At 48.1% G+C, this 24,305-nt stretch overlaps 1 protein-coding gene across 2 annotated transcripts in view; it reads left to right on the top strand.

Moving 5' to 3' along the window:
- The window catches only part of ME2 (malic enzyme 2), a 252,101-nt gene that overhangs the window by 212,566 nt on the left and 15,230 nt on the right, over positions 1 to 24,305 (top strand). For both annotated transcript variants that reach the window (XM_029580037.1, XM_029580031.1), the window contains one exon: positions 13,282 to 13,352. In XM_029580037.1, the coding sequence (XP_029435897.1) occupies positions 13,282 to 13,352 (71 nt within the window). The remainder of the gene's footprint in view (positions 1 to 13,281; positions 13,353 to 24,305) is intronic.

The raw sequence follows: 24,305 nt of genomic DNA, 5'->3' as shown, positions 1-24,305 counted from the left end.
GTTAAGTTTAGGATACTAAGGGAGTACTGTAATTTACAGGTAAATTTACTAATTAATCAGCTAGTGTCCTACAAGGGGATGATTAAACTTTCAATATGGGCTGGTACAATGGTATGATTTAGATAAGACCCTGATTGATTTTTAATGAGAAAGTGTCTCTTGCCTAAAGATCAAGGGTTGAGTGGGTGGGAAAGACAGACACTAGAATTAACTATCTCTGGCTTGCTTATTACCTCAGACACACACAAACTCTAAAGAATATATCCCTCTATTTCACCTTTCACCAGTCCTTTCAAAGTCCAAAGATTTTCCAAAGCTATATTTACCAATCCTCTTTAACCACCATTAAATTGATCCTCACTCAGTTAATTGAAGGGTTTAAGATTCTCTGGAGTCCTCTCCCGGGGGATGCTGGGAACAGTATGTAGATGAGCCTTCCGGGCCTCTTCTACTGCAAAGGGTGCGGGGCCTCTGGAAGCTGGGGCTATGGAATTCAATCTCTGGATCACTTGCGGTGACCTCTGGACTTCTCTCCCGGGGGATGCTGGGAGCAGTATGCAGAGCAGTTTAGAGGTGTTTCTTCCCATGAGGTTGGTAGGGCCTGGTGGGGCCATCCTTCTCGATTTGAGAAGGTTGAGCAGGGGGTTGGGGACTCTTGGTGCTCAGTCTTTTCACGCCGGGAGGCAGACAACTGGTGGATCCAGTACCCTCGCCTCCAGGAGCACTTGCCAAGCCTGCTACTAATCTTCACCATAGGGAAATTCTTTAATTTTCTGGTCTTTTTCATAAAGTTTAGAAGAAAGCTAGTTAAAAAAAAAAAAAAAAAAAGTGCAGGAGCAGCTTTTAATTGCTTTCCCGGTCGGCGATGACTGCACCCTGCTGCTTTCGGCAGGCGCGTTGTTCCAGCGGCTCCCACTAGTGTTTTTCTGCTTCAGGCAGTGCCTTGCGTTCAGCACAGGGCTGCAGCAAGCTGTGCGGTTGCCGATGCACGAGAGGTCACATCAGGAGTGACCGTGGATGCGGCACCTCTGCAGCCAGGTCACATTGAGAACAACTACAGACGTGGCAACTCAGCAGCGAGGGCCTAGGAGATCTTTGACTGCATTCCCGGCGCTTCTGTGGGAGAGAGGGCATATCGGCAGCGACCGCAGAGTTGTCTACTCAGCAGCGCAGGCCTGGAAGGTCTTTGGCTGCGTCAGGGGAAGAGGCCAATCCATTCCCGGTAGGCGTGGGAATGGCAGCCATTTTGAAGTCCTTTACGGCTGCTACAGACGCTGCTGCAGGGGGGAGGGGATCTCTCCTCTCTGCTTCTACCAGCAGATCTGAGCCCCGGGGGGGCCTGGGCGGGGGCAGTCAGGGAGGACAATGACATCCTAGGGGAGGTCTTGGATGATTCATCCACTTTTTCGTCAGGTTTCGCCCTCTTGCTGTACACTGCATATTTGGACTGGAAATCCGTGGGGTGGCATATTTCCAAACAAGGAGCATCAGAAGGTCCACGAACAAGAGGAAATCCAAGTTTCAGGAACATCTACATTTACCAGGGTTCAATGAGCTCTGTCCGCAGAGGGGGCAGCCAACGATGTCTCCTCTGATGATTCAGAGCATGGTGGATCCTTCCCTGGGGGAGAACAGGAAGAGGTTCCGCAGAGGAGTCTGATTAGGAGGGCGTGGACCCAGTCATGGATGGCTCGCAGGGTCCAGTGAAGGCTTTTTCGTTCCACAAGTCGGTTAAAAGGTTGTTGGCCAAGGAGTGGGACACTCCAGATACTAGCTTGAAAGTGGGCAGAGCAGTGGATAAATTGTATCTGTTGCCTGAGGGCACTCTAGAGCTCCTGAATATCCTAAAGGTTAATGTTTCTGTCTCTGTGGTTACTAAGAAGACATTATCCCGGTAGCTGGTTCTGCAGCTTTGAAAGATGTTCAGGACAGGAAGCTCAAGGTCCATCTTAAAAACAAAAAATAATATTTTTGAGGTGTCTGCGTTTGGCATACGAGCTGTGGTATGCAGCACTTTTATGCTTTGAGCTGGGCTGCAAAGGGTGCAGCAGTTGCAGACTGATAAATCCATGTTCTCTCAGCAGATGGAGCAGCTGGAAGCTGTGATCACCTATGGCGCTCATGCGCTGTATGACCTCATTAGGATGTCCTCTAGGACAATGATGGTAGTCTCATCCAGGAGACTTCTTTATGGCCAGCAAATGTTTCGTCCAAGTCTCAGTTAGGAGTGTTACCCTTTAAGGGACAGCTACTCTTTGGAGAGAATTTGGAGGAGCTGATAAAGCATGTGGGAGAGAATAAAGTTCACAAGTTACCTGAGGATAGGCCTAAAGGGGCAAGGAGTTTCTCTTCTGGATACTCTCGGCTTCGAGGGAACAGATGTTTTTGGCAGCGGAGGTCTTCTGCAGGATGCCTCGAGGAGGCAGCAGTCCTAGAAACAATCTTTTCCAGGCCAGAAGCCAAACAGAGATGGCTCTAGCCAGGGAGGCTCTGGAGCCAAGTCCTCCCAATGAAGCGATGCTGGTCCACTCCTCTGTCCCAGTAAATAGGGGATCGGTAGACTCTCTTTTTATGAGGAGTGGGCCAAAGTCACTACGGATCAGTGGGTCTTAAGCATGATAAAGCAAAATTACGCTTTAGGTTTTGCTTGTCCATTAAAGGACCTGTTCATGATCTCCCCTTGCGCCTCCATGGAGAGGAGATGGGTGATGCAGCACAGACCCTTGACCATCTTCAGATGCTTGGAGCATTTGTTTCTGTTCCTTTGGAAGAATGAGGAATGGGACATTACTCCATTTATTTCATGGTTCCAGAGAAGGAAGGGACTTTTCATCCAGTTCTGGATTTGAAGAAAGTGAACGTTGCTCTCATAGTTCTTTGGTCTCGCATAGAAACTCTCCATTCAGTCATTGCAGCAGTCCACAAGGGGGAGTTCTTGGTGTCTCTGGATCTGACTGAGGCATTCTTGCTCACAAGAATCCGACCTATCCATCAGAGATTTCTGCGGTTCAAAATCCTCAACATGCATTTTCAATTTTGCGCCCTGCTGTTCAGATTGGCAACATCGTCATGGACTTTTCCCAAGGTGATGGTGCTGGTAGCAGCAGTTCTCAGAAAGAAGGGGGTGCTGGTGCACCCATATCTGGATGACTGACTCATTCGGGCAAAGTCGGAGGACCTCTGCAGGCAAGCGGTGGATCTGCTGCTGCAGTGCTTGCAATTACTTGGCTGGATTGTGAATTCATCCAAGAGTCATCCCATTCCTTCTCAAGTGGTGGAATTTTTGGGAGCATGCTTCAATAACATGCTGGGAAAGATTTGTCTTATGGAGGAGCGCAGTTGCAATGCAAGTTCATGATTTGCTGGAGAGCCAGGTGCCCAGAGTTTGGGAGTACCTATAGGTTCTCAACTCCATGGCGTCCAGGGCCTTGGGTCATATGAGACCTCATATGGCGTTTCTGTCCCAATGGGATCCGTTTTCGGAGTAGTTTCAGCTTTCACTGCCACTTACGGACTTGGCCAGTTCCAGTCTCTCCGATTGGGGGCACTGTCTGTCAGGCCCAGTCAGTGCAGGACCAGTGGTTGGTGAAGGAAGCATCTTGCTCTCTCAGTTGCTTTCAGGCGAGAGAGGTGTGGTTGGTGCTGTGTGCGTTTTCTTCCCCTCTTGCACAGCCATCCGGTTAGGATCTTGTCAGACAATGTGATGATGGTGGCTTATATCAACCAGTAGGGTAGTTCCACGAGTCGAGCGATGGCTCAGATGGCACGGGAGCTATTCCTCTGGGCAGAGCAGCATCTGGCTTGATAGTGGTTTCTCACATAGCCAGGATCGACAATGTGTAAGCAGATTTTCTTAGCCGTTACGGCTGGATCCCGAGGAATGGAAACTGTCAGAGGAAGTGATGGCTCTCAGCTGTTACAGGTGGGCAAGCACCACATGGATTTGATGGCAACTCAGCGAAATGCCAAGGCACCCCACTTCTTCAGTTGCAGAAGAGAGGGCGAAGCGGAGGCAGTAGACACCTTGGTTCTTCCTTGGCCGCGAGACATTCTGCTATATGTGTTTCCCCCATGGTCACTGGTGGGCAAGATTTTGTAGGGTTGAGGCTTCACCCAGGAGACGTGATTCTGGTGGCCAAGGAGTGGCCTCGGTGGCCTTGGTTTGCAGATCTCATCAATTTAGTGGTAGATGGCTATTGGGACTTGCTCTTCTGCCAAAGCTTCTGCGCCAAGGTCCCATATTTTCAGATCAGGCGGCTCGCTTTTGTTTCACGGTTTGCTTTTGAGAGGGAACTCTTAAGTGATAGAGGTTTCTCTAAAGATGTTCCTATGTAAGCTTCCATTGCACATATCTTTTCCTTCTTGCAAAGTGGTTTGATGAAGGATTTCTCCTTTAACTCCATCAGAGTTCAATTGATGGCATTAGGTTGCCTTTGAGGCAAGGTGCACAGAGGGGCTCTTGCTGCACTTCCAGGTGTGCTGCAGGTACTCCGGGGGGGAAGCATTTTGCGCTATCCGGTTCAGTAAATATGTCCTTCCTGGAGTCTTAACTTGGTCTTCAAAGATGTTTGTGTATGGCACCGTGTGAGCCTATTAGGAGGTCTACTATAAAAGATCTCATTTTGAAGGAGGTTTTCTTGATTATAATTTGTTCCATCAAACGGATCTCGGAGCTTCATGTAGGGAGCTTTTCTTGAGAATTTCGGATTTGGGGGTCTCCTCGCAGACGGTTCCAGCCTTTCTGCCAAAGGTGGTTTCGTCTTTTCATTTAAATCAATCAGTGCAGCTCCCGGCTTGCCCAAACCTGCAGCTCATGCGAGAGAGTTACGGCTTTTGGATGTCAAACGCGCATTGTTGCAATTTATTTATTTAAAGGTTTTTTATATACCGCGGCATGTTTCAAAACATCACCTCTGTTTACAATGAACAAAAATTTAGCAACAGGCTTTACAATGAATTCAGAAGGAACAAACATATATCAGTAAGGTCAGCGAACAAGGCAATAAGTCCACATATAGTGTAATTGAATCCCGTCTAATCTCCTGGGAGAAACTATGTATAATTACAAACTATATATGATAAGGTGCATTGGGTTCAAATAACAATAAATAATAATAATAATAATAATATAAAAACTATGTATAACTAGGTACATTCAAGCAGAGGCAGTTGGAGATGAAAGGGGTAGGGGGGGAGTGGACGGTTGTTTAAGGTAGGACAGCTGTTTGCGGAGTAAGAGGTCATTATGTATAAGCTTTTCTGAAGAGCCAAGTTTTTAAGTTTTGTTTGAATTTCTTGTGACATGGCTCCAGGTGCAGATATGTGGGCATTTTATTCCAAACATTGGTTCCTGCTATGGTAAATGATCGTTCTCTCGTGGAAACATGTTTAATATGTTTGAGTGTGGGTGTCTTGAGTTTGGCTTGGTGTATTGTTCTCGTAGGTCTGTTGGAATTGTGGAATGTAAACTGGTCAGAGAACCATTGCATTTCTTTGTTGTAGACGGATTTGTGTATGAGGGTGAGGACTTTGTATGTGATCCTAGATGCTACTGGTAGCCAGTGAAGGTATTGGAGTACCGGCGTAATGTGATCATGGCGATGTGCGTTAGTCAGTATTCGGGCGGCTGCGTTTTATAGCATCTGTAAGAGTTGTAGCGAATTTTTTGGCAGTCCAAGCAGGATAGAATTACAGTAGTCCAGATTTGACAATATTGTAGCTTGTAAAACTGTTCGGAAGTCGTGCGGGTGTAGAAGAGATTTGATTCTTTTCAGAGTATGGAGTTTAAAGAAGCCGTTTTTAACAGTGGCCGCAATGAATTTTTTTAAATTTAAAATTACTAACTGCTTCAGGTTGTCAGATCACCTTTTTTGTCCTATGGAGTGGTGTGAAGAATGGGCTCATTCTCCTCATCCCAGCCGGCATCCTGGGCCGAACGTCAGCAAGTATTGCTGCAAGAGATTTGTAGGGTGGCTACTTGTAAGTCTTTCCACACTTTGGCCAGACACTATCATTTGGATATCCAGGCCCGTGAGTGAAAGTGTGCTTCGAGTGGGACTCTCATAGTCCCACCCCATTTAGGAAGCTTTGGTACATCCCAGGAGTCTGGACTGATCTGGGTACGTACAGGGAAAGAAAAATTGGTTCTTACCTGCTAATTTTTGTTCCTGTAGTACCTCAGATCAGTCCAGAATCCCGCCCTAGTTTAGAAAGAGAATTTTGGAGAGTCCGCTTGGTATCTTATAATTATTCTGAAAAATGGCATAGGTTTTGTTAGTCCTACATATTTTTACTGTGGGCAAGATTATCTGTTCTAAGTTTCCACTTCCCACTGTTCGTTCAGGGGTATGATTTTGTAATTGTTATTGTTATGGTTGCTGTCTTGGCTTGGGTACTTTTCAGTACTGAAAGACTGCAGGTGGCACACTAGGTTATGTGGCAGTGTCTGCAAAACTTTCTCTGTCTCCATCTGCTGGAACGGAGGCAATACCCAGGAGTCTGGACTGATCTGTGGTACTACAGGAGTGAAAACTAACAACTAAGAACCAATTTTCTTTTTCTTGGCATTCCTTCATATACCTTTTATGGTCTCTCCCTGCCACTCTCTACAGAAGAGGGTGGCAGAGACTACCTTATAGAGATTGTTAGATTTAAAGGCTGTGATTTCTGTTCCCGAATCACAAAAAAAGTATGGGCTGCTATTACATTTATTTTTGTCGTACCCAAAAAGAGGGATCCTTTCTGGCCTATCATGGATCTCAAAGGTGTCAATTGACATTTGTGGGTGACTCATTTCTGAATGGAAACTCTGCACTATGTGATAATGACAGTAGAATTTCTCACATCTATGGACATGACATAGGCATATCTGCATATTCCCATTGCAGGGAACATCAATGGTTAGTTTGGTTTGCCAATCTGGGATGTCATCATCAGTTTCAGGCCTTGCCCTTCGGACTGACCACTGCACCCAGGACTTTCTCCAAGATCATGCTTGTTATAGGGGGCGAGTTGATGGTGGACCTTTGTCTTCTCATCCAGATGTGTCTCGATTCTTGAAGAGAGTTAAGCATCTCCATCCTCCCTTGCGACTACTGGTATCTCTGTGGGACCTTAATCTGGTTTTGAATTTCTTGGCAGGTCCTATCTTTGTCACTATGTCGTCTTTCCTTTAACTTGAAGGCAATTTTTGTCGTGGCAATCTGTTCAGCACATTGGGTTTCTGAGCTGCAGGCTCTTTCTTGCCGTGAGCCGTTTCTATGCATGACTCTGGGCGCAGAACAGCTTCAGATTGTACCTTCTTTTTTGCTGAAAGTAATTTTGGAGTTTCATTTGAATCAGTCTATTTTCTTGCCAATGCTGGGATAGAGAAGAGGGATATCATCTTTGGCATGCTTTGGATGTTAAGTGGTATCTGATGTGGTACTTGACTGTTACTAAATCTATCAGGAAGTCTGATTGACTGTGCTGTATGAAGGAGGTAAACAGGGTGAACCGGCGACGCAGGCAACTGTAGCCCATTGAGTTAAGGAAGTCTTCACGGTTGCCTATATGGAGGCCGAGATTCCTTTGCCTAAGCAAGTTAGAGAGTTTTCCATTAGGGCCCAGGTGGTATTGTGGGCGGAGCTTCGATTACTGTCTTGTCAAGATTTGTTGAGCAGTAATGTAGTCCACCTTACACACTTTTTCCAAGCATTACCACTTGGAAGTTCGAGCTCATGCACATGCAGTATTGAGTGGACCACAGGCACCCTCGAGCCCTATTCGGGAGTAGCTTTTGTACATCCTACTTGTGTGGATTAGCCTGCTTGAGTGCAGAGGAAGGAGAAATTACTACTTACATGATAATTTCCTTTACTCAAGGAACCCACCTTTGGCTGCTGACTTGCCTTTAGTTCTTCCTTGATGTGCGGAAGATGCAGAGTGTTCCTGTTTATTCATTGAAAGGACTGGTAAGAATCATAACCAGTCCCTCTGATCAGTGCATGTTAATTCTTTTGTCTGAGCTCAGTGTTCCCAATTAGTTGGAAGCATGAGTGGCTGACTGTTAATAGTTGTGTTCAAAGATAATTAGTTTGTCCACAGTTTGGCTTTTCCAGAGAATAGTGGTGGGCTGATGTCGGGGCAGGGCTATATGTCCATGACGTCAGCATTACTTCGTCTCCATCTGCTGATAGTGGTGCATAACCCACTTGTGTGGATTGACCTGCCTTCCTTAGAGGAAAGGACATTATCAGGTAAGTAGCATTTTCTCCAAGGACAAGCAGGATGGTAGTCCTCTCACATGGGTGACGACATCAGATGGAGCCCAGCATGGAAAACTTTTGTCAAAGTTTCTAGAAATTTTGACAGACACATTGAGCATGTCTAGCATGGTGCTAACCACGTGTCCACATGGGGGCCCTCTTCAGTCTCTCTCTTTCTGCGGAGCTTACGCCTTGCAGTCGTGGAGTTCACGCTTGAAATTTTGAAATTTCAAGAAACATCTTCCAGCGTTGCATCGGTCCCTCTGCGTTTCGCGGTTTTTCCCTTCTCAGATCTCGGTACGTTTTTCAGGTACTTGTGATCGATCACCAATGGTGTCTCCTCCCGGTGGCCGCTAGCCATCAACCGCGCACCGTGTTCTTTATGTCATGGCATCTTCTGGCTTTTGCCGATGCCCCCAGATTATGTCCATCACAGATCCCATGCCTGGGAGCATCGCACGATGTCCGTGGTTGCAATCTTTGTGCCCAGATGACCCCCCCAAGGGTCGTCGGGCATGGTTAGACAAGATGCAAAAGCTATTTGGCTCCAAGAAATCAGATTCGTTGTCGGCATCCAGGTCTTGTACTCCACAGGGGAAGGAAGTCCCAGCATTGACCCTTTGGTGTTGCCTCCACTCTGTTCCTAGATCCCGAGGTAGGAGTGTGGGGAACTGAGCAAGTTTGGTGTTTTTCCGATCTAGGTCAGGCTCTTCTCAGTCGCCATCGGTTTTGGGAAAAGACCGAGGTGAGCACTTGGAGAAGTCGAGGAAGCACAGATACCATTCATCTTCCTCCAAGTCAAACCACGGAAGGCATCGATCGCATCGGTTCCTCCCCTGAAGCAGTCTCGTGCGGAGGAAGCGATTCCCACTGGTCTTTCCAAGGACTCTCGGCAGCCTCCACCAGTGCAGTTGGAGGGTTCAGTGTCACCCCGTGTCTTGGAGGTCGCCTCCTCATGCCGTTATTTCCTTGGCAGCTTTTGAGGAGGAGGAGTTAGAGAGGCATGAGTGGTTGTCATGAGAAGTCCATTACCTGCTATTAAGTTCACTTAGAAAATAGCCACTGCCATTAGTAATGGTTACATGGAATAGACTTAGTTTTTGGGTACTTGCCAGGTTCTTATGGCCTGGATTGGCCACTGTTGGAAACAGGATGCTGGGCTTGATGGACCCTTGGTCTGACCCAGTATGGCATTTTCTTATGTTCTTATGTTCTTATGTCAGTTGACCAGGCCCTACAGGGCATCAGGCCTCCAGTTCTACCGGGACTACCAGAGCTGCAGGAGCAGACTCCAGTGGTGCTTGTGCCTCTCCTGGAGTGACTGGATATGCCACTCTGTGTATTGCCGATGCAGCCAGCTCCGCTGCCCCAAGCCCTTTTGCAGTTGAGGGGAGCATTGCTGCTGCTGCTGTCACCAGTTCCCATTCCAGTGAGCGATTCCTTGGATGAGGAAAGGCCATCGGGGTCAACTGTGCCTCGCCTGCGCACGATGCCCCAACAACTTCCGGCTCTCCTGGGGCCCTCGGGACTGATACCTTCATTACCATCAGTGCCCCCGGTGCTCCCGAAGGCAAATAGATTCATTGGCGCCCATGTGGCCCCGAATATATCCGGTGCCCTCGGTTCCACCTTCGATTCCACCGGGGCCCAAGCAGCCGCCTGGTTCAACGCTTAAGGCGCAGGTGGGTGCTCTACACCTCCCCCCATGTCTCTGGACGTTCAAAGCAAAGGGGAGGCCCCCTATGATCCTTGGGAAGGGGAGGCATCTTTTTCCTCTATGTAGGAATTGGAGGATTTGCCTTCGTAGCCCTCTGCACCTGAGGAGAGGCGGAAATCCCCCCCAGAGGATCTTTCTTTTGCTGGGTTTCTTAAGGTTATGGGGGATTCTGCGGCTTTCCAGCTTTAAATGGAGCAGGATTCTTGGCACAAGATGTTGGAGGTCCTGCAATTTCTGGATGCTCCTGAGGAAGCGATGGCTGTCCCAGTCCATGACATCTTTAAGGAGCTGGTAGCTCAACTCCTGTGAATCGCAAGACGAACGCAGTCTATCTGGTCCAGCCTACCACTGGGTTTGAACATCAGCAGCTCCCTCACCAATAAATAGGTGGTGGTGGAATTGGCCCTAAAGAAGGCAAATGTTGCATCCGGTCGCAGACGGCTGTGACCGCTCTGCCTTGCCTCTTTTCTTCCTTTTTCTCTCTCCTTGGGCAAGATGGCTGCCTCCGGTGCCGAGTGTCTCGGCGTCTCCAACCTAGCATGGGCGTTCCAGTCCACGCATGCTCACTCACATGGCCTCCTAGGGTGCGAGCGCGCACATCTCCTACGCTCAAGTATACATCATGGTGGGAACCTCGGGGGCGGCCCCACCACATGACGCCAATACCTCCGGGTATATCAAGCCTCCGCTTCGCTACCACCTTTGATTTAGCAAGGACTTCGGTTTAGCTACTCTGACCGCTCTAAGCTGCACACTTAGACGCCGCTTTCTCTCCAAGAGCCTCGCTCCTGTAGAAGCTCTAGACACCCGCTCCTCAAGGGTCTCTTGCTTCCATCTACCCTTCGGGGCCTCTACAAATTAAGACAACTGCTCCTCGGGGGTCTGTCTCTCTTCTCCATTTCAGGATATCGGACTATCAGGTACTCGCTCCTCAAGGGCCTACCATCCTATGTATCCTGCACCACGGACCTTCGGTCCCACCATTTCATCATCAGGAAGACGCCTATATTCCTGTGAGTACCTCTACAATCCAGTGCTCCACCACCAGCCGCGGCGTTAACTGCACTGCGGGCTCCCGCCTATCGTGAACATCTGGGTGAGATTATACATCCGAGCCTGTTGAATGTATTGGCACCTCGTGGATCTCAGTGCCTTACCTTCCTGCCTACAATAAAGCCCTCCATCCATACTGTGTCTGCTATTTGAGTTCAGCCTATCGCTGTGGTTTCCCTGTGGGTGGAGTCATTTCCACAGTGACCAAGGGTCCACAATGCCACAAACACAACAGCAAAGAGGCTTCGCACTCATGCCTCGGCCTCTCCTGGGCTGCAAGCATAGGGCTCTGGACGCTCTTGGACACCAGGTGTTTCAGGGCTCTATATTAGCGACCAGGTTCGCTTACTATCAACTCTATATGAGTCAGTACTCCAGGAGCCTCTGGAAACAAGCCCAAGAGTTGGGTGAACGCCTCCCGCAACAATTTCAGGAGAAATTTCAGAAGATTGTGCAGCAAGGCCTGGAATGTGATAAACACGAGGTCCGCTCTGCGTTCGACGTGTTTGAGTCGGCTATGAGAATTGCCGCAGCAGGCATTGGGGCTCGCCTTATGCCTTGGCTGTGTGTCTCCGATCTGTGCCCCGAGGTCCAGGACCATCTGACAGATCTGCCTTGTATGGGTGAAAACCTCTTTAGGGACAAGATTAAAGAGGCGGTGGCACAACTGATGGACTATCATGAAACCCTTCAACAGTTGTTAGCCAGTACTTCAGACACCCAGCCTTCCAGCAAAAAGCCTCCTAGACAGTATCTGAAGCAGCCTTTTTACCGGCCATGCAAGTACTACCTGCTAGCCTCTAGATCGAGACCTCAGCGGCCTCCAGCAACATTGAGGGTGCGACAACCTTATACGGCCCCATATGACTCCAGCCCTGTCACAAAACCCCGTTGTGGGATTTTGACTTGTGGCCAGGGAGCGTGATCCAGCCTCCCTGGCTGCCTGTAGTTCGCAGATTGATGAACTTCAATTATGTCGGACCTCTGGATCCTGTCCATCGTACGGCAGGGGTACAAATTGCATTTCCAACAGGTTCCACCTCGCTCTCCTCCATATCCATGATGGAAAGAAGTAGGGAACCAACAGGTGATTCGAGTAGAGCTCTCTGCCCTCTTAATGGCTCGAGCAGTAGAACCAATCCCGCCAAACCAGCAGGGGCATGGGGTCTACTCCAGGTATTTCCTGATTCCCAAGAAAACTGGTGGCTTTCACCCCATTCTGGATCTGAGGGCGCTGAATCGGTTTCTGGTCAGAGAGAAGTTCAAAATGGTCTCGTTGGGCACTTCGATTTCCCTTCTCAAGGTGGGGGCCAGCTCTGCTCCCTCAGTCTCAAAGACGCATACGCCCATATCCCCATTTCTCCAGGGGATTGGAGGTACCTATGATTCCTGGTGGAGGAGGAACACTACCATTACCACATACTGCCCTTTGGCCTAGTGTCCACGCCCCATGTTTTCACCAAATTCCTGGCGGTAGTGGGGGCCTATCTTTGGAGGCGAGGGGTTCATGTCTTCCCTTACCTCAACGATTGGCTTAGAAAGAGCAACTCCAGTCAGGGAGCATTGCGTTCCCTGCAAGTTGCAATACGCATCTTGGAAAATCTAGGATTTCTTATCGACTCTCTGAAATCCCATCTCCAGCCATCGTTTCATCTGGACTTCATTGGGGCCAGGTTGGACACTGTCCAGAAGAAGGCCTTTCTGCTTCGAGACAGGGTGGAGACTCGTGCTTCCCTTGCTCGGGTAGTTGCTAGTTACTCTCATGTCTCGGCTCAACAGTTCCTACTATGCCTGGGTCATATGGCGGCAATGGTGCATGTTATGTCGTTTGCTCGGCTTCACATGCACAGGGCTCAGTGGACATTACACTCCCAGTGATATCAAGTCACCCAGGATCTTCAGGCTCATGTCCTAATGACCTCTCCCCTTCAGCAGTCCCTTGTGAGGTGGGCAAACCCATCGAAACTGGAACAGGGAATGCCCTCTGGAACCCGCAGTCCCAGATTGTCCTCACCACCGACATGTCTCAAACGGGTTGGGGAGCCCATGTTGTGGACCCCCACACTCAGGGTATTTGCTCCTTCCAGGAGACGCAGTCCCAGATAAACTAACATCCTGCTGTCCTTGGAGAACACCTATTACAGGTAAGCAACTCTGCTTTCTCCTTCCTACATTTCACAGTATTTCCCTGTCCTTGAATGGGTTTTTACTATTAGTGGTATTATACTACAGAATTGTCAGCTTCTTGTTTGCTTGTTTTTCTAGGTATTGTCTTAGCAGTAATCCTCAGTGGTGTTCGGCACATTAGCGATCAAGTTTTCCTAGAGGCTGCTAAGGTTAGTATTAAAATATACAAAGCCAGAATTGAAAAATGTACGGGCATAAATTTAATATGTTGCTGGAAAAACCCTGAATTTGCCAATTGAATGACCCACTAATGCCCCGATTAGCTTATAAGATTTCCACACAGGCTGCTTGCAGATTGTGGCTCCAAGATGCCTTGGGGAAAAATGTATTGAGAGTCTGCAATAATTCTAATGCTCATTTACTGCCTGTAGTCAAGTTCAGGGCTTTAGTTTGAAAATACTGGCGAGACTATATTGTGTCATCACAGCCTTGATATAGGCTTCAATCAGTGGGGAAGGGCCTCCTGGTTGATCTTTGCTTTGCACAGGTGAAGAGGTTGGGTAGGTTCTTTTCCATGTAAGGCTGCTGTGCAAGACCACCTCTGCAAGTCTTTAAGATAAGGCTTAAGAAATTAGAAAAACTCACATTAGATGATTTCTCTGCTGCAATTATCTATTTAGGATCTAATATACTAAAGATTTTCTCCCATTCTGTGGGTATGAGGATGAAAGCTTAGTAAATAAAACCTTTAATTTGCTTTCAAAAACTTGAATTCTCCATTTTGCCACCAGTGAGATCCTTTCTTTAGTTATGTAGGCATGTCATGTTAGAACAGCTTCAATTAACTTCAAATTTAGAGCTTATTTCTACTCCAAAATAAGAAAATTGTAGTATAATGTCTTTATTTCAAATTTTTTTTAGTTATATTTTCTTGTCACAATTTTCTGTGACCCACATATTCATCTGTATCAAGGGTTCCTGACCTGGATTCTATGGAAAAATAAATCTGCTATAATTAGATAGTTTCCAGAGTGCACCAGTTAGAATTGAATCTAGCATGTCCTTTATTTTTCTTGATAATCTACCTGTTTTATAAGCCGACTGGGATAGATATTCTGCACCTATTTACACTAAATAAGAATAAGCGGATCAGTAAAAATATTTAAAGGAGTTTTCTCTTCCTTTAAATATTTATATCCCCAGCTTTGTATTTGATGGTACTCTATCGAAATCCTCAATTTAACCCCAGCTCTAACCATCTATTTTAAACCTTCTCCATCATGGCCTTGCCTTTTAAACTAAAAGCGTCTTATTTGTTCTTTGTTATGCATCTTGTTTGTCCGTCTTGAGTAGACTGTAAGTACCGGTGAATGGGGACTGTCTGATGTGTGTGTCTGTACAGCACTGTGTACATCTGGTATGTGCTATATAAATCATCTTGATTATGTTAATTATACCTTCACTGTTGACAACAGGTCTCCTTTCTGCCACAGGTGGCACTATTCATAACACTGTTTCCTCCCACTCTGTTCTTGTTTATACCCGGATCAGTCCAGACTCCTGGGATTATGCCTCCCTTCCAGCAGATGGAAACAGAGAAAGTTTTACTGCCAATAACCCGGAGTGCCACCTGCAGTCCCTCAGTATTTCTCTGTTTCCAGCTGATGGGTATGGTGCAATCCCTGCAGTCTTGAGTTTAAAAAGAGTAGGGGATTCTTCTAAATTTCCTCCCAGGAGGTTGTTAGGCCCTAGTGGGGCTATCCTTCCTGGTGTTGAGGGCAACAAGCAGGGGGGTCGGGACCCTTACCTGTCTCAGTCTGTCGCTGCCGGGGGAGTTATAGCTGGTAGTGCCAGCTCCCTCCTCCCCCAACTCCCACAGGAGAACTCTGGCTCTTCAGCAGCAGTTCTCAGACAGGGAATTATTGGTTTCTTCTCCCTTGTGCATTAGTTAAACTTTAAAAAAAAAAAAGAGCTTCTTTAGCAGAATCTTTTGGAGGCTTACGCAGCAGGGAGACTGTATGGAGAGTTGGGGGCTGCTCTGCTGGGTGGGAGATGGGAAGCAGACCTGTTTAGCAGCGCGATGCAGGCGGACTGTCTGGCGGAGCTCATTCTCTTTAACAGCGTGGTCGAGCCTTCTTGCAGCAGCAGTGCTGCGCAGCAGTACTTGTCACTTGTGCGGGGACGCACGAGCTTGTCTCTTCTGCAACAGACTGTGCTCCCACTGCCTCTCCAGTGGAGAGGGCAGGCCAAGGCCATCAGAGCCCACAATAGTCCAGCAGGCAAAGCCGAGTTCAGGCACGGGAACGTCTTTAAAATCGGCCGCCCCTCCCCCGACAGGTGCAGGAAAGTCGGCCATTTTGTCCGAGGCCAAGGGCCACTCAGGGGCGAATCAGGGGTTGTGATGACCTTGCTCCTCCGTTGTCCCCGGTGACGCAAGCCTTTTTTGATCGGAGGCAGCCTGATTTGGATGGGGATGGGGATCCTTCTGATGATGCCTCTGAGGATCCTGCCCCTTTCACTTCCGAATTTGTTCTTTTGATGCACGAGGCGTTTTTGACATGCAAGGCAGCTGGCAGGAAGTCAGGTTGCTCTCAGAAGCCTGCCATTCAGAGACTGGCCAAGAGATCTGAGGGGTCTGAGGGGCCGGTGCCGCACAGGACACCTAGGATCCTCGGGATGAGGACAGCATCCTCCCATCCGGGTGTTGACACCAATGATTCGAAAGGGGCTCCTCGGGGTGTATCCGTTCCAGACCCTATGGGGGCGGAAATGATCCGGTGGCCTCAGGTGTTGATCCGGATGGTGGGTTGAACCAGATGTTGGTGGCAGAGGGAGACAACCCAAAGGTGGTGTGATTGTTCTGAAAGGAGGAGTTGTGGCCTTTGATTCCACAAGTTCTTGGAGAGTTAGGGATTAAAGTCCCTCAAGAGGAGTCCGATCAGGAGGGAGTGGACCCAGTCATGGATGGCCTGTGGGGTTCGGCAAAAGCCTTCCCTTTTCACATGACCGTGAAAAAGCTGGTGGTTAGGGAATGGGACGCTCCAGAGATGGGCTTGAAAGTCAGTCATGTAATTGCAAAGTTTGTATCCATTACTGGAGGATATCCTTGAGTTGTTGGCGATCCCTAAGGTTGACGCTTCAGTGTCTATGGTCACAAAGAAGACTTATTGTATTATGCATGTACTGTTGTATCCCGCCCCGAACTTTGGAAGGGCAGAATATATATATATATATATATATATATATATATATATATATATATATATATATATAAAGATTTGAGGTGTCTGTGCTTGGCATTCGAGCAACAGTATGCAGTAGTTTCGTGCAGAGGGCTAGTTTGCACTGGGTGGAGCAGTTGCAGGCTACAAGATCGCTGTCTCCATCCAAAGCTAAATAGGCAGACTGTCTGGAGGCAGCATCTGTGTATATAGTAGATGTTTTGTGTGACCTCATCCAGACTTCCGAGAATTATGATGTCTGTGGTTTCAGCCAGAAGACTCCTTTGATTAGGAATTGGTCAGCGAATGTGTGGTCCAAGTCTCGCTTGGGAGCCTTACCTTTCAAAGGGAAGCTTCTGTTTGAGGAAGACTTGGAGGAGCTCGTGAAGCGTCTTCGGTGAGACCAAAGGGCATCAGCTGCCAGAAGACAAGCCCAAAGGTGGTAAAGGCTCCTTTGTGGGGTGAGCCCAGTTTTGATCAAACCGGCGGTTTCGGCCAAGTAGACCGCTGGTGGGAACTCAGAGGCAAGGCTCCGGGAGGCAGCAGTCCTGGAACCAGCCCTTTCGTGAGGGCAGGAAGTCCAGAGAGGGTCTCGGCCAGGGCTCTGGCAGAGTCAAATCCACCCAATGAAGCGAGGCTGGTCCACTCCTCGATTCCTCATGTTGGAGGCTGATTGACTCTGTTTTACGAGGAGTGGACCAAGATCACATCAGACCGGTGGATCCTCAGCATGATAAAAGACGGTTACGTGTTAGAATTTTCTCGTCCGTTACAGGACTTGTTCAAAGGTATGGACACTGGCAACTCCTATCTCATCGCCATGCTAGATATCTCCGCCGCTTTCGACACTGTAGATCACAACATCCTCATCAACACTCTTATCAGCATAGGAATCTCAGGTACTGCCCTCTCCTGGATAAAATCCTTCCTCCAAAACCGTACCTACACAGTCCTCACCGACAATTTCACGTCCCCCCCTATTAATCTCGACTGTGGCGTCCCCCAAGGATCCTCCCTCTCTTCCACCTTGTTTAACATTTACATGCTCCCCCTTACAAACCTCCTCTCCAACTTTGGGATTACACACTTCATCTACGCAGATGATGTGCAAATCCTCATTCCTTTCACAAATTCTGTTCTCACTGCTCTCCAAAAATGGAACACCATTCTCACTTCCATAAACCAACTCCTCACTGACATGCACCTAGCTCTTAACCCGCAAAAAACTGAACTCCTCCTCATCTCCTCTAGACATGCACCCACACCCTCCCCCCCCACCCTCCAACCCTCTAACTTTCTCTCTGACACAAGAAACCTAGGTGTCATACTTGACAACCAACTAACTTTCAAACCATATATCAAATCTATCCTTAGCAGCTGCTACTTCAAACTACAAACCCTCAAAAAACTCAAACCCCTCCTCTACTTCCCTGATTTCCGTACTGTACTCCAATCCATAATCTTTTCAAAAATTGATTACTGTAACGCACTCCTACTGGGACTCCCTGCTACCTACATCAAACCTCTACAACTCCTTCAAAACGCTACTGCACGCATCCTCACCAATGCCAAAAAGAAAGACCACATCACCCCCACCCTCTTTAATCTCCACTGGCTTCCTATCCACTCACGAATTTTATACAAGACCCTTACCCTCATCCACAAAAGCATAATCAACGAACACTACAACTGGCTAAACCCACCCTTCCTCCCTCGTACCTCCACAAGACCCACCCACTCCTCTCTCCGTGGAACCCTCATTCCTCCTTCCATAAAATCCACTAGACTCATCTCCACCACCAATAGGGCCCTTTCCCTCGCAGGCCCTTCCCTTTGGAACTCCATGCCTCTTGACTTACGCTCTGAAACCTCCACACCCACCTTCAAAAAGAAACTCAAAACCTGGCTCTTCCTCCAAGCATACCCCCAATCATCATCATCACCTACTAACACCCTAACCCTACCACCCTCTCGTACTAATACCCCCTCCACAGGACCTACACCCACACCCTCTAAGGAAATACAAACCCCACACCTAACCTCCAGCACATAATATTTGTCACTTAACGCAACCGTACACACTTCCTCACCTCAAGTACTGAGCCTCTACGCGCTTATACAATTTTGTATATAACATATGTATATGTCAATAATCACTCGACCCCTGTACATATTTTTTCCTTATGTACCAGTTTTCACCCTCCCCTGCCCCCTCCTCTGTCTCAATCACCCCACCCCCTCCTTCCACAAGTTATCTAGTTATTTGCTCCGTTTTTGAGCTTATGTTATACACTGTTTCTTGTAAAGGCTTTGCCTATATATCCTTGTTGTAAGTTATCTGTAAACCGGCACGATGTGCAAACGGTTGCTGGTATATAAAATTAAATAAATAAATAAAATAAAATAAATAAATATGATTTATATAGCATATATATAGCACATTTATATAAGCTCAGCTAGAAATTAAAATCTACATTGCCCAAGCAAATTTAAGCGCAGCTGCCGTAAGGGATGTGCACTATCGTGTTCAGGATATAACAGAAGGTATTAGGTAATCCTGAACAGAACAAAGCTTATAAGATTACTGTGTTTTTGATTATGTACTATATATTCACATCTCCTCTCCCCATAATAATCCTTGTCTGGTGTCCTAGCCACATCAGATTTGCAGGAGCTGTCATGGGCTTTACACATATCTTTATCGGGGTATCATTTTTCGATCATTGAGGTTGATATTCAAAAGGTTTATCTGCTTAACTTTGGGAATTAGCTGGAGAAATCTTGGTGTTCCAGTTTTGCCCCCAGTGACCAGCTAACCTTTCTTTTTGTTGTACAGGCAAATCATTGCATGCACATAATTTAGCCAGATAGAGAGATGGTGGTAGGGGTGTTCTTGGGACGCAGTTTAATTTTAGCTGCTCGGTGAATGATATTCAGCGCTGGCTGTCCAAAGTTACTTGGTTGGTCAGCCAACTAGCTGACTATATCTGGATAACTTTATTCAGATATAGTCAACAGTGCTTTTATCTGGATCCTGTCTGCTCAATAGAGTTTTGAATATGGAATTCATGGTGAGCATGTGTCCCTCCTCCCCACCCCTCCCCAACCTCCCATTAACGTTTTTTTTTTTTTTAGTTTACTTTCCAAAAGAAAAGAAGGGTTATGGGTTTGCTGTGTGTGTCCCATTATAACTTTTGTGTTTGGTGTCCTGTCCATACTAGATATTCAGGACATTTCAAGGAGGACCTGAGAACTCTGACAAAGTTTTTTTTTTCTTCTGTTCCATGCTTCCAGGAAGACGAATGTATTCTCACAGGACAAGCAGTATGGTAGTCCTCACATATAGGTGATATCACAGGATGGAGCCTAATCACGGAACACTTTTGTCAAAGTTTCCAGAACTTTGACTGGCCCCTACTGGGCATGCCCAGCAGGGGGGGTCCCCCTTCAGTCTTCTTTTTTCCAAGCAGCAGTAGCCTCACGGTAAAGGAGCTCTGCAGAGATTCCTGACAGGAATTTTCCTTACGGAATTACTAACAGTTAATTTGCCCCACAGGGGTCCCTCTAACTTTTTTCAGACTGCGGTACTCCGGTACGTTTTTACCCATTTTCCATTGATTACCGTCGAGTTTGGCCCTTGCGGCCTACTGGCCGTCGACTGTACCGCAGCTTTATTTTTCCATGGCCTTGGCGTCGGTGCCCGGACTATAATCGCACCATGTCCATCACAGACCCCCATAAAGTCTGTGTTTTGTCTAGGATGCGAGCATGATGTCTTGACTTGCACCAAATGTGCCCTAATGACACCAAAAGGTCACAAGGCCAGAATGGAGAAGATGGAACTTCTCTTCCATGCTCAAACCCCGACTCCGTCCATTGATTCGACGTCATCAGAACCGGCATAGTCAACTTCGTGCCAGCATCGACCACCGGCCGGTGACCGTCTGGCATTGACGACATCTTGGCTATAACAACCTCTACTCCCCCTCAGCACCGAGGGGATCGTAGAGACAAACATCACCTCCGACCCTGTAAGTTTCGGACCATCGAGGGAGCGAAATCATCGTCCGAGCCGCCGAAGAAACCCCGTCCAGAAAAGGCACCGACCTTTTTGGCGACCAGGTCACCGAGGCAACACTCACCCGACAGGGGATCGGGAGCCGTGACTCCGCCTTTAACGGTGGTCCCTCCGGCTATGCCTCTGCCTCCTTCTTCTGTTCCGGAGCCGGGGCTGCTTACTCCAAGTCTCCGAGAAGAACTGGACCGGATGGTTCAGGAGGCCATTGACAAGACGATGCAACGACTCCAGGTTCCTCCGGCACCGGTACCGATTGCAGAACTGTCCACCAACCCGATTCCGGCAGTGTTGGCACTGCTGTTCTCCAGGATGGAAGCGCTCATTGCCGCTTTTCCACTGATGGACCCCGGGTTTCCGATGGCTCCGGTGCCCTCCCCGCTTACATTATCATCTGGAGGAGAAACACTGTTCCGCATCCCTCCATCGGGTGTTCTGCCTCAGCCATCGGTGCCGATACATCCGTCGGCACCATCGGGCCATCCATCGATACCCTCAATGCCTGCGCCAGGGCCTTCGATGCCTCCATCGGTGCCTCCGATAATTCCTCCGATTCCTTCAGAGCCTAGACCAGGATCTTCAGGTATCCCACCATCCCGTCCCCCCTCTAGTTCCTAGAGGGACAGGTGCTGATCCCTACGACACCTGGACTGATGATTCACCTTCACCACCTTCACCCACTGAAAGTAGGAAGCGTTCTCCTCCAGAGGACCTTTCCTTTATAAATTTTGTGAAGGAAATGTCTGAATTGGTTCCCTTCCAATTGCAGACTGAACAGGATGACAGACAGATGATGGAGTTGCTCCAATTCTTGGATGCTCCCAAGGAAATAACCTCCATCCCTATCTACCAGGTTCCTCTGGATCTCCTCAAGAAAAACTGGGAACATCCTGGCTCCATTGCATAGGAAAGCTGACACTACCTACCTGGTGCAGGCAGCTCCAGGTTTTCAGAAAACTCAATTGGATTACCAATCTGTAGTGTTGAATCCGCACAAAAGAGAGCAAAGCCTCACACTTCTTTTCCCCCTGACAAGGAACAGAAGTTTCTAGATGCCATTGGCCGCCGAGTATTCCAAGGCTCAATGCTCATTTCCTGGATTGCTGCTTATCAGCTTTATATGACCCAATATAATAGGGTCATTTTTAAGCAGATACAAGATTTGACAGATACCCTGCCTCAACAATTCCAAGATCAGCTTCAAACCCTAGTAAACAAGGGTTTTGAGGCAGGCAAGCATGAGATCAGATCATTCTATGACATCTTTGATACTGCTACCAGAGTATCTGCAGCAGCTATTTTGGCAAGGAGATGGGCCTGGCTCAAGTCTTCCGACCTTCGTCCTGAGGTACAAGACAGGTTATCTGACCTACCCTGTGTAGGTGATAACCTATTTGGGGAACAGATTCAACGGACAGTGGCGGAACTTAAGGACCATCATGAGACTCTCAGACAGCTCTCTCTGATACCTTCTGACTACTCTTCAAAACAGCCCTTCCGAAAAGACTCTAAAAAGTCATTCTTCCAGCCGAAGAAGTCCTATCCGCCACCAACAAGATCCCGTGCCACGAGACCTTTTCAAAAAGCTCAGTCTTGTCAGACACGGAAACAAAAGCCGCAAGCAGCTCCTCATCCAGGTCCTGCTTCAGGTTTTTGACTTCCACCTAGAGAGCAGCAGCCAGCCACTATTGTCTCACATACCAGTGGGAGGCAGACTGTGCCATTTCAACAACATATGGCACTCAATCACCTCAGACCAATGGGTACTAGCGATAATTGCCCAGGGTTACCATCTGAACTTTCTCTCCATGCCACCGGACTCCCCACCTCTGCTGACGTGGAGAACATCAGATCACTCCATCCTTCTGGAACAGGAGGTTTCCCTCCTCCTCCTGTCCAGGGCAATAGAACCCGTACCCTACTCTTAGCACGGCCTAGGGTTCTATTCTCGGTACTTTCTAATCCCCAAAAAATCGGGAGGCGTTTGTCCTATTCTAAACCTACGGCCCTCAACAAGTACCTCCAGCGAGAGAAATTCAAGATGGTAACCTTAGGCTCACTTCTTCCTCTCTTACAAAAAGGAGACTGGCTCTGCTCTCTAGACCTCCAGGACGCATACACTCATATTGCGATAACTCCATCTCATCGCAAATACCTGAGATTTCTAGTAGGCTCCAAGCACTATCAATACCGAGTACTTCCATTCGGCCTAGCCTCTGCGCCACAAGTCTTCACGAAATGCCTCGTAGTGGTTGCAGCCTTCCTAAGAACTCAGGGTGTTCATGTCTACCCCTATCTAGACTATTGGTTAATCAGGGCTCCCACTCAGCAAGCTGCTCAGTCGTCCCTCAATCTAACCTTACATACTCTAATTTCATTAGGATTTCTCGTCAACTACGAGAAATCCTATTTAGTCCCATCTCAAACCTTATCGTTCATTGGGGCAGACTTGGACACCTTGCAGGCAAAGGCATTTCTGCCTCGACAGCAAGCTCTCACTCTCATGTCTCTGGCACACCAGCTGCAGTCCCAGCACTCTGCGACTGCACGCCACTTCCTCATCCTCCTGGGACACATGGCATCCTCAGTTCAAGTCACACCAGTGGCCCGTTTGGCCATGAGAGTCATGCAGTGGACTCTACGGTCACAATGGACTCAAAGCATTCAGCCCCTGTCGACCATTGTCCACGTAACCGACTCAACTCCATCAGTCTCTTGCCTGGTGGAAAAATCAGAACAATCTCCTCCAAAGCTTGCCCTTCCAGGCTCCAGACCCTCAAATAACTCTCACCACCGATGCTTCCAACCTCAGATGGGGAGCCCATGTGGCCAATCTGCAGACACAAGAATCTTGGTCTCCAGAGGAAGCCAAACACCAAATAAATTTCCTGGAGCTTCGAGCAATCAGATATGCTCTCAGGGCATTTCAGGATTGCCTCTCCAATCAAGTCATCCTGATCCAGACGGACAACCAGGTGGCCATGTGGTACATCAACAAACAAGGAGGCACGGGCTCCTTCCTTCTGTGTCAGGAAGCTGTGCAGATATAGGCGGAAGCTCTCTCCCATTCGATGTACCGCAGGGCCACCTGGTTGCCGGGAGTGGACAATGTGTTAGCAGACAAGCTGAGTCGCATCTTTCAACCTCAAGAGTGGTCTCTCAACCCCTCAGTAGCGAACTCCATCTTCCAACAATGGGGATATCCTCAGATAGACCTCTTTGCGTTTGCTCAAAATCACAAAGTAGACAACTTCTGCTCTCTAATTCGCAGCAACCACTCTCAGCCCAGAGACGCATTCTCCCTCTCAAGGGCAACCGGTCTACTCTACGCTTTCCCTCCACTTCCTCTTCTCTCGAAGACGCTCATGAAGTTATGTCAGGACAAGGGAACCATGATACAGAGATAGCACCTCACTGGCCATGCCAAGTGTGGTTTCCAATGCTGCAGGATCTCTCCATTCGCAGGCGCATTCCCTTGGGAAAGGACCCGCTTCTGATCACTCAAAACGACGGGTGCCTACGCCATCCCAATCTTCACGTCTTGTCCCTGACGGCATGGATGTTGAAAGGTTAATCCTTCAGCCGCTTAACCTTTCTGAACCAGTTTCCCGTGACCTGATTGCTTCGCGGAAGCCTTCCACGAGAAACATTTACTCTTACAAATGGAACAGGTTTAAGTCATGGTGCTCTTCTCAGACCCTTGACCCCTTTACCTGTCCAATCACGAAGTTTTTGGACTATCTCTGGCACTTATCAGAGTCAGGTCTAAAAACTTCTTCCATCAGAATGCATGTCAGTGCGGTAGCCGCCTTCCATAAAGGTGTTGGGGATGTTCCTATCTCAGTACAACCCCTTGTCACACGTTT

Source organism: Rhinatrema bivittatum, chromosome 1 (assembly GCF_901001135.1).
Source record: "Rhinatrema bivittatum chromosome 1, aRhiBiv1.1, whole genome shotgun sequence".
In the NCBI taxonomy this organism is placed as follows: domain Eukaryota; kingdom Metazoa; phylum Chordata; class Amphibia; order Gymnophiona; family Rhinatrematidae; genus Rhinatrema; species Rhinatrema bivittatum.
Note: the sequence above shows the minus strand (reverse complement) of the source record. Positions and strands in the feature narration are given on the sequence as shown.